Here is a 10,837-nt window from a genome sequence, read left to right on the forward strand (position 1 = left end):
ATAATATAAATTTTTATCTTGTTTAATGACACCAACAAAATAGCATTCGTCAAATTTGCTCAAGAGTAAAATTAGAAGGAGAAAAAGTCAGTCCAAAACCGTTTATTTTCTTTATACAGTATAAAAGTATAGATATGGATATAGGAGGATATAGATATAGATATGGATATAGATTGCTTCAGTTCCTCCTTAAAAAAAATAAAGAAAGAAAGAAATTACTTCAATTTAGTAAAAGTATTCATAAAACTCAAAAAGTTCACCTTATTTTATGTTAATATTTCCACAATAAACATTGGTCCAACTACAATAAACATATGTACTAACAATATAATCATTATATTGTTAGTATATATGCAACATATAATCATTAACCGCTCTATAACTCCTTAACACCCGTACATTTCCTTTGACAAATTTAACTAGTGCACTTGTAAAACAAAACAAAAAAACAAAATAGAAAAAAGGATAATCTAATAAAAGAAATATTTTTCTTTTAAAAAGTGAATAATTTAACTGATAAAAATATAAATAAGATTTTGAAATATGTCTCTAAAATATCAAAATTTAATTTTACTAACAAAAGATTATTTTAATGTTGATTTACAATCATAGCATTCTGTCTAATGTCTAATATTGATTAACAAATTATAAAGCAGGGTCAAAATTCAAATCCAGTATAATAGGTCTTAAAAAAGATGTGATAGATTCCTATCAATTGTAAGAAGCTTCCTATCTTAAACTGTTTTTTTGGGAGTCCACCAGAAACAATGTCAAAGCAGGTTTCCACACCACCAAATCACACTCAAATTAGTGGCAACCATGGAAAAGAGAGCATTGAGAAATATAATACAATAATCATAATTAACTTTCTTTACAAAGTTGGTTACAAAGAGAGATCATAGGTTATAAATAATAGGAAGAAGAGATTAGATAAGCGTATAGTAGTATTTTGTTTTGGAAATGAACGTAGCATGGGAAAGATCCAAATATCATGTGAAGAGTTTTCTATCAATTATCATGTAAGCTCTTTGAAAAAAATTAGACTATTCTTTATTTTGGTGAACCTGACTAACAATCAACAGATTTTACATGTTTTTCCTTGCGTTTTGCTATTAGCGGACCAACCATAGTGGACTGAGACTTTCAATGCACTTTCCTAATTCAACTCGCCCCGTCCCATTTTAGGCCGATTGATGGCGAGGCTGGTTGGTCTGTTTTACCACCCCTAGTTGCTGGTTATTATTTTCAATTTGAGTTTTATTGCACAGATTCTCTCTGAAGCATTCATACAGAGATTAGAGGTTTGTAACGATAGTGATTAGACATTTGAGGAGAGTTGGAGTTGGCAGCAAGGAGAGTTGGAGTTGGAGTTGGACATTTGATTCTGATGAAGCTAAAAACATTAGACAATGCACCCTAGAGACTGTTATCTGGTTCATTTCCTGTAATAATGTTATCTGTTTTTGGCTAAAAATTACTTCCAATGGCAACCATTTTCATTTCTTTAAGTTAAGAAACTACTAGTCTTAGGTTTTCTTGTATTTTTGTTTATTTAAAATTTGGATCGTGGAACAAAGACCTGACCTGATGGTTATAATGAGATTGACAACAAAATTGTGAATAGAATTTTCTCAAAACTTAATGTATGTCATCTTGCCAAATTTAAGGTGAAATATTTGGTTGTAATGTTATTAATAGAGGTGACAACGGGGAAGAAGATGAAGAAGATTGATATTAGGAGGAATAAGAGGACGAACTTTAGAATAGAACCCTAATCTGGCAAAGAAAGAGAAAAATGAGATTTGCAAAATGGTAATCATCTGCATCCAATGCCTCATAGACAAAGTTAACCTATATTTACATAAATGTGATACGAAGGACAAATTTGAATAACGGAAGTAAAGTTAGGAGATTAAATCAAAACAAAATATAATTATGAGATCACGTCAAACTATAAAATAAATTAAGAGATCAAATGTGTAATTTAGCCTATTTATTTTATTTCGAGGAAAGAGAATATTACAATTTACATACTTGAAAATGAGTTTTGCCGGTGAAAATTGTAGTACCATGGAGTTTGTTGGATATGGTAACCCAATATTCAATCATTTAATTAGTTTGAAGTAAATTTTAAATTAATTTTACCTATATGATACGATACATGTTAAATAATGTGTATTTTTCTGCAACTGTGTGAGCTCCAAATTTGTAATGTTCTTCCCTCCACATATTAAACCAGCAAGCACAGCTGCTACTTTTAAGCCTCGTGTTCAGAAACTAATATTAGGTCTGTTCACTGACTAAAATGCAATATGGAGGATAATCAAAATCTGAAGTGGAATCAAAGTAAGTGTATGACTAATTATTTCCACATTTCTTGCCTGCTTTAAACGTATAAGCATATCTTTATGTATTGTAGGAACACATACACAAAGATTTGTGATAAAATAGTAAGTATAAGAGAGTGTTGAAAAGAGTGTTTCTAGCACTCCAAACATAATCACACATACACATGGACTGGTTGGTAATTAATTATAGTTTTGACAATTCTTCATGGTTACTATATATTTTTCGAGTTTTAAAGTCATTTTGGTCGTTGTATTCTTCATATAGTTGCGAAGATTGACACATCACCTAGTTTAAGGAGTTCTTAACACACTTATAATGGGGAGGACCTAAAGAATTAAGAGATTGGGATAAAGAGATCAAAGTTTCCGATATAAGCTTAATTCCTCTCACTCCCAGTGTCTCAATGAACTAGACTAATCCAAGAGGTGGTTGTAACTTGTAAGGCTTATACGAGGGTTTCAAGGGACAATAGAAAAACAAAAGAATGAGTGAATCATGTTCGAAATCAAGCAAGGCCTCAAGGCTCAAAGAACATTGAATATCGCGAATCTACAGATGAAACACAAGGGCAGCAGTAAAGGATTTTAGGGTTAAGAGCTTTCTTATTTATGGGGTAAATTCAAAACAAATTAGGACTGGTGGATTAGAAGAAAAATATATATTAAAATTAAAAGACTAATTTTGATTTCTAAAATCAATTTACTGGCCCAAGATTGTTTCAATATCAAGACAATATGCAAATATGGGGGCACCTAGCCAAAAATTAACAGAGAAGCACTTAAAAGGATGAAAGAAAAAAAAAATAAGGTTTTATCCCGATGATCTCCAAATCCTTCCCTCCAAAGAAACGACCATGACAGATACATCATCGTGATATTTACGCCGATCTCCATGAGGAATATCAAGCAGTTCATGAAAATCCATTCCTGCATATTGGAGGGAAAGTCATATAAAATATAGATATAAAACCTCAAATATTTAATTTAGGATTGAGGTATTTGTCACAGTTGTAATGATTGAGAATGAATACTAAGAATGTCTTAGACACCCTTATTAGTATTGATATTATGTCATGGACAATGTTTATTGTTACGAAGGTTAATAAGAAACACAAGAATCATAAATGGCAGCCTATGTTTGTTGTTACAAATAGTAACTACCTACTCCGGTGTATGGTCAGCCACAACTTGATTGGTCAAATCTCCTAACTGTATGCATTCTTCTCTTTCTTGTATAAATCATCAGCAATAGATAGCACTGCTCTTATATTATTAGGCAGCAGTAACTACCTAAGGGCACTTGTTAGCATTTTCCTTATGTTATTAGCCAACAACCAGCAGTTATGTTATTAGGCCGGTTTTGAAAACAGAAGGAAAAATCAGAAAGAAAAAAAGAAGGAAAAATCAGTTGCCAATTATTTGGGGAGTGGATATTGATTGAGAGAGGCCAAGCCCTCTAATTCTTGGGGGGAAGAGACCAAGACTCTTGAACTTCTAGGATAGGAATCCTTTATCTTTTATCCTATTAAGGAACTACCATTGTGGATGCTCTAAGTGCTGTGTCTGTATATTGTACTACAACTTCCTCTGTTTTGAGAATCATCATCATCCAGAGGGCAAAGTAATAAATTAAGAGTAACTTTCTGAACCATAGATACCAGTTTCTACTACACCATAACCCGGTTGAAAACAAACTATATGTTTAACTCCCTATGTCGTGACAAATTCAGAATAAAAACAATAAGTCTCTTGTAGAGGGATTGGACGGGATGAATTACTGGATGACCCTACATGGCAGCTTTTAATATTCATGGAAAGGGATGAAAGAGTGTGTATAATTGCTCTTTAATCCAGATTGCACGCACACACCAGTAAAAATGGAATTCTAATAAAGATGTTCGGACTAGAATGATTGTGAGTATGCGCGCGCGTGTGGATTCTAGATGCGATGTGTCAAAGTTAGCTGTCTTCTATTGGTGTATGTTTAGTTTTGCAGTGGTGAAAATTGATTTTTTTTTTTTAAATTATTTTGTTAAACTGATTTTTGTTAAAAGTAAAATAGAATGAAAAGTGACTTATGCTTAGATACATTCAAATGAAAGTGAGTTGACAATACATTTGATGATATAACTCAATTTTGGAAACAAAGGCTCTAAATCCCAACTTCAGGTTAGAATCGGTTCTGGAGGCATCAAATTTTATGCTTCTAAAATCAATTCTTCCCCTCCCGAAATCGAAACCAAAGATTTAGTTCCAAACTTCAGTTTAACTAAAAGTATTTAAAAAAAAAAAAAAAAACTAGAGTTAGCTTGAAAAATAAAAAATGTGCACTAAGTTTCACATCCAACTTAATTTTAGAATAGAAATATGCAAACAAGTCACTTCCCTCTAAATTCAATTATAGCAGAATGTTTTTACAAAATCAAGCTCGTTCAAATCATGTTAGTCAATTGCTCATCCAAGTACAGAAAATTATGAAAAACTTGAAAGGGAAGCCAAGTAAAAATTAAAATTTACTCAGATATATAAGTCTTTACTGTTACAATAATATCTGATGGGAATAGTTAGGCGAAGAAACTGACCATTCTTTTTAGCAGCGCAGAAGAGAAGCTCTGCAATAAGGTATTGTGCAGGATCGCCTTCTGGAACATTTTCCATGAACCATGTGACATGGGCAACCACTTCTTCATTGCTGAAATATTGGTAAAGCCCATCAGAGGAGAGTACCAAGAATCGGTCACTTGAAGAAAGTCGATGGTGAAGTACAGAAGGAGTGCAACTTAGGTAAGGAGCAGAGCCGATATATTTAACTTGAAACACCTCGAGTAGAGCTTCGTTAAAAGACGGCTATACCACAAAAAAATTAGGGTTAAAAAAGGCCTCAGTGTTTCCAAATTAGGCAACAAAAAACAATACAAGTTTAGTGGGTAGCTTAAGACCATTTAATTCACAATGTAAACATATATACATAGATTCTTTTCACAGTTAACACCTATTCCAAAACCCAAGAATCATATACAATCATGAGCCATATGAACCTATACAACTACTAATAGTGATCAATTAGCAAATGTGTCTGATGCGATGCAACAATAACATTTCAAAGAAGACACTCCTAGAAGCTTGTTTGTATAAAGTAATTGTACTAACATAATCTAACCCGCAAATCCAATGATCTACGCTATAATCGACTTTCCTTCCCTTTAAACTAGAATAGGGTCCCGTTTAACCTGACTTATTTTGGCATTAAAAGATTTTCTAAAATTAAACTAAAATAAGAGCTTTAGAAAGGAAAAAAAAAGCTAAACTTGTTTGGTAGTTGTTAAAAGGTTTTTCTTTTAGTGATCAAAAAAATAAAAGGTTTTTTTTTATATAATCATCAAAGGTCTCCTACTTGTTTTGAAAAGCTCCTCTCAAATCTCAACTACTTTTTAAAGATTTTCTTATATCTAGGTTTTATACATAAAAGATAAGCTCTTTTTAAATTAATATACTTTTAAAAATACTGATTGGCCTAATTTCTTCTTTAGAAAGAAGAGAGGACAAAAATAAGTCAGACCAAATGGAGCCTAGACCTCAATAGCAAAATTATGTTTGATCCCCATTGACTATTTCATCCGTTACTACACACCCACAAGAGATATAGTTTAGCTATCACACATGACTCAGGACCAGTGATTTGTATGATTCAGGGTGCACTTCCTACCATTTTGGCGAAAAATTTAACGAAGACGCTGTTAAAATGCATAAACCTTTTCTTCCTAAGTTTTCTGTATGTTATGGAAAAATATAGACGCGAGTAGATTCCCTACTTATATAAACTATAGACAAAGGGACTGCATCAAACTGAATTTCAGATGGGTCAAAGTCAGATGATCAACTGACCCTCTTCAAGAACCCGGCGCCAAATGCTCTGGTAACTTTTAAATTTCCTTTCACTCGATCATTCAATATGGCCTGACTATCATCAGGGTGTTCTGCTCTTATTCTTGAAACTTCCTGCAGGAAACAGAAATTGAAAAATATTAGATTACACATTTTATCAGATACTAGTGTACTACTGAAGTTTACTTTCTAGTAAATAGTTTGTATTCTAAACAAGTTAAAAAACATTTGACACTCGACGGGAATTGAATTCTTGTCAGTGAATGTGAGAGTGTCCATAAAATAGCAGAAATCTTTGGAAAAATAACTTGCAAAACAAACAGTCTTATCTAGAGAATTGTAAAATCACCTGATGAATGCAAAATCACCAACAGATCATTCTGTTGTGCATTTAGATTCTTAATGTGAATGCAAAATGACATACTTTTGTTGATCATACTTGTGAATGCACTTAGTAATTCAGTGTATAGGAGAAAGTTTTTGAGATCAGAAAAGTTCAATGATCGGCACATAAAATAGTCATAGTAAATATGCTAATTCTAAATAAACAAATTATCAACATACATGTGTGAGCACCAAGAAGCAGAACCAAATACAAAAATTCAAGTCTGATAAAATTTTAGAACAGGACTAGAAGATTTGACCATAAAAATTTTCAGATCTTCAAACAAGTAGCTGCCAAATTTTAGATATAGAATATTTGACCATAACTGGTTTAGATCTTCAAATAAGCATTGCAAACTATTTGATTCACCAATACACAGGGAGGAGGGGGAACATACCTCTTCAATACTGGTGCTGTGGTCTGTAGAAAGCTGCAGAGCCCTCATTTTTAATTTGCAAAATGATATCTCGCGGTTTTTATTCATCTTGATAACATGATTGTTATGGTTGTGAATTGGAGACTCCTCTGAAATCCTATCGAGCTCCATGCGTACTAATGACTCTCTAGATCTATTTCTATGCCTCATGTCATCCTTGACAGAGCTTGAATTAGGATGGCGATCGTTTGATCTTTCTTGAGCCAAAATCACACGACTATCTCCCAGATTCATGACATAAACATCTTGATCCTTCATCAACATCACTAGAACACATGACCCCATTATAGCAAGTTCTGGATTTTTGTCCAGATTATTCTCCGCCGTTTCCATGTATGCCTCTTCTGTTCTTTCAAGAGCTCGAGCCATTGCTGTTAAAACTGCGTTATGATCTACTCCAGACCTGCATTTTCTAATAGGTCCAGAGGCTTCTAATATTTTCTCATCAACACTACTTTCTTCCCTATGCCAATCATAACTCCAAGGAAAGAGTTTCTTACACAAGGACTTTGGCTTCCTGTACATTTTTTTAATTTTTGCACCGATAAATGACTTTTTTGAATTCTGCCTTGATACAGAAGCAGGAAAAACAGCTTCGTGCTCCTTGTTGGTTGAACCAAACCCAGTGCTTCCATTTTCCCCTGATGTAGACGGGCCTTCATCCTGATGTTTAGAGCCATCTTCTCTTACAGTAGACGAGCAAGGTCTTGTATGCTCATCTAGTATTGACTCCATCGGAACTGAGGAATCATTACATTGATCATCCCAAGATTCCATTTGAAGTAGCTCATAAAGCCTTAAACTTCTTTTACCTTTTCCAGTCAACTTTTCATGTTGAACAGAATTAGAAACAGTAGACAAGCTACTTCCACAATTAGATAACTGGTGTTCAACATTTACATTAACTTCAGCCTTTTCCTCAACTATCTCATTGTTAAATGATTGATCCTTGATTAATTCAGGACCAGAACAAGCTTCAAAACATTCTTGATTAGAATTAGTATGAGTATCAGACATTTCCGACCGACTGGATTCTGGAGCAACGGTAGCTTTTAAAGTTTCAGGGACTTCGGGTTTAAGGGAATCTACAGGATTATCTTCATAATCCCAAAGTAAACCTTCCAATTCTTTGTCTAGAAATCTATAAAGATGGCTCATCAAAAAATCAGGTGCATCTGGTCCACTAAAACCGTCATATATCCCAATAAACAACCACCCTTGTTCTTCAGAAAGAACTACATGAACCCTATCTTCACCGGCCTTTCCCTGAGCCCACTGCAGATTATGCGTGTGTTTATACTCAGCTTCATACGGTACAACATCAATACCACAGTTCCTAGAGATGTCCGGCCTACACTTAGTATCTCTGGAAGGCCATGCCAACTGAGTAACCGGTTGAAAGAACAACCTTTGCATCCAACTTCCACCCATGGAGTGCTTAGAGAATGTTCGAGAAAACGTGTTCTTCACCGGTCCACTAACACTTCTCATGAGATGTTGTAGACGCGGCCTCCTACGACCACGCGCAAGTGGTGCCGAAAAGTTGGATTTATCAGTGTCATCAAGAGGACCTGACATAACCCCCTTCTCTATCGGCCCAGACATGAAACCACCACTTCTATCCAATGGTCCTGAGGCAAAGCCTCTCTCCAAAGGACCAGACATAAAACCATTCAAAGGTCCAGAACCGCGTGGAACTGGCTGCAAAGGAATTGCAGCAAACGAAGCAGTTCCCTCAAACGAAGCAGCAGGTTCCAAGAAATCACCAGCAAACATGGCACTCTGGTTACCGCCACCTGTCCTTGCTGTGGAAACATTGGCACTAACAGAAGCCCCTGAAATCGTCTTAAACGTAGTTTCAGGGAAATTCTTACCCTGCTTGTGTAAACCAGAAGAATTAGAATGCTCCATACTATCATGCCTAAACGAACCACTCAAGGTTTCAGAATCAAGAGTGCTTGAATCAACGGTAAACCTCTCAGAATTCGATGGACTAATAGCAGGAGATTCAAACATAGTTGGTCTCACATAACAAAAAGAATGTCCTAAACCTTCATCTAATGGCTCTAAAAACTCCAAATCAACACCATTTTTACCATTGAATGGCACTAAACAACCAACAACACGAGAAGTGCCGTTACCCATTTTTATTATTGCACAAAATTCCTAAACCTCAAAACCCTCAACAAATACAAATACAAACGAGAAACCCAATTAGCTAAAAACCCATCAAACCCCATAACCACCCCATTATTACTCACTTGACCATGCATCATCATCAAATTCCCAACAACCTCAAAAAAACACAAAACAACCCATATGAATTTTTCAACAGTAGTAACATAAAATGAACTAAAAAAACACTCTTTACCTCAAAGGGTCAGATCAAAGGACATAAAAAAACAATCTTAAAAAACATGTTGATCTAAACTGTTGTGAACAGATCTAAGAGCAACATAAAAAAAACACAAAAACCCATTTCAAGGTTATTGTTTAATTTGATTGGTGATGGTGGAATCCGAGAAAAAAACGCAGAAAAGAACCTTGAATCATTGAGACATAAACACAAGTAGGTTGAAGGGGACAGGGTATAAAACTGAGAAAAGAGTGTGTTGAACAAAGATTGAGACAAAGAGGAGAAGAAAAAAATGTGATGTTTTTGGCTGCTATATTTAAAAAGAAAAAAAGGAAAATAATAATAATAATAATAATAATAATAATTGGAGATTTGGTTTGATGATGAAGAAGAGTCAGCGTTGAGATCCTATCAAAGGACACGGGACGGTCTCTTTCTTTCTTCTTTCTTGGGCTTTTCAAATGCTTTCGGAGGGTAAAATTTGGTAAAATGTGGTAAGCTTTTCTTCAGAGGAGATAATAATAATATTTTTCTATTTTTATCTCTTTTAATTTAATTTATATCATGATTGGTGTTAATTATTTTAAATATGCATTTAATCAAATTAAGTTTGGTGGATACTTATTGAGATATTTTATTAACAACATCATAATTTGATTAGATGTATGCGTAAAAAAAGTTTTACTTCGTCGATTTTTAGGAATTAATCCTATTAATCTTTTTAAATTTTAGAACTATCTATTTTGTTTTCCTCTCTAAAAAAAAATTATTTTGTTTCCTGTTTTTACATACATATTTTAAATAAAACAATCCAAAAGATATAGATGTAAATATGTTAATCCTTGTGAACTTAGCTCAGTTGGTAAGGACAATGCATAATATATGCAAGGTCTAGGGTTCGAATCCCGGACACCACCAAAAAAAAAAAGGTCTTGCTAACAAGTGCCCTAAGAGCATTGTTTAAGGAACCCACAAAAAGAAACTATGTCTTGAAAATACAAGTCCAACACATGTTAAAGTCATAACTATACAATTTCCAATGCAAAAGTTGCTACTTTTAGATGCTTAAACAATGCCCTTAGGGCACTTGTTAGCATTTTCCAAAAAAAAAAGATGGACTTTGCAAGACATAAGTAATGACTCATGGTTTTTTTTTATTCGAGTCAATATTATTTTAAGGCATGAATGAGATTATATTATATTTTGATATTTATATTATATATAAATAAAATAATAACATGTTTTTAGCTCTTTTGGGCATTTTTTTCTTTTTTTAAAAAAATTACCCACAAATGAATAAAAGTAAATTCAAATATTAAAATAAAAGTATAACAAACACGATATGAGTTAGGGATGTCAATGGGTACTCGTGGGTACAGATAGTATGATACTCGTCCCCGTCCCGTTGGATAAATATGATACACGTA

The 10,837-nt window shown here is 33.8% G+C and overlaps 1 protein-coding gene across 2 annotated transcripts; it reads right to left on the reverse strand.

Moving 5' to 3' along the window:
• Positions 1-3,010: 3,010 nt before the first annotated feature.
• POL (Protein phosphatase 2C family protein) lies at positions 3,011-9,684 on the reverse strand. Of its 2 annotated transcripts, none has more exons than XR_015023152.1 (4): positions 7,016-9,684; positions 6,161-6,347; positions 4,931-5,195; positions 3,011-3,275 (listed from the first exon to the last, which is right to left on the reverse strand). XR_015023152.1 is itself a non-coding variant. In XM_085736532.1 (4 exons), the coding sequence occupies exons 1-4, from the start codon at positions 9,197-9,199 to the stop codon at positions 3,160-3,162; spliced, it is 2,679 nt and encodes an 892-aa protein (XP_085592658.1). In that variant the 5' UTR covers positions 9,200-9,684; the 3' UTR covers positions 3,011-3,159. The 2 variants fall into 2 exon arrangements, 1 of the variants encoding a protein (XP_085592658.1); XM_085736532.1 differs by having other exon boundaries at positions 6,234-6,347.
• Positions 9,685-10,837: the final 1,153 nt, after the last annotated feature.

Source organism: Medicago sativa, chromosome 1, assembly GCF_051527215.1.
Source record: "Medicago sativa cultivar Bolivia chromosome 1, Bolivia_mono, whole genome shotgun sequence".
NCBI classification, from domain to species: Eukaryota; Viridiplantae; Streptophyta; class Magnoliopsida; order Fabales; family Fabaceae; genus Medicago; species Medicago sativa.

Excerpts from the sequence above, each read along its gene's own strand:
- POL (XM_085736532.1), bottom strand. The coding sequence starts at position 9,199 with ATGGGTAACGGCACTTCTCGTGTTGTTGGTTGTTTAGTGCCATTCAAT. Across the intron at positions 5,196-6,233 it reads GCGCCGGGTTCTTGAAGAGG|CCGTCTTTTAACGAAGCTCT; the intron begins GTCAGTTGATCA and ends TTTGTGGTATAG. Across the intron at positions 3,276-4,930 it reads CTGCGCTGCTAAAAAGAATG|GAATGGATTTTCATGAACTG; the intron begins GTCAGTTTCTTC and ends TCCAATATGCAG.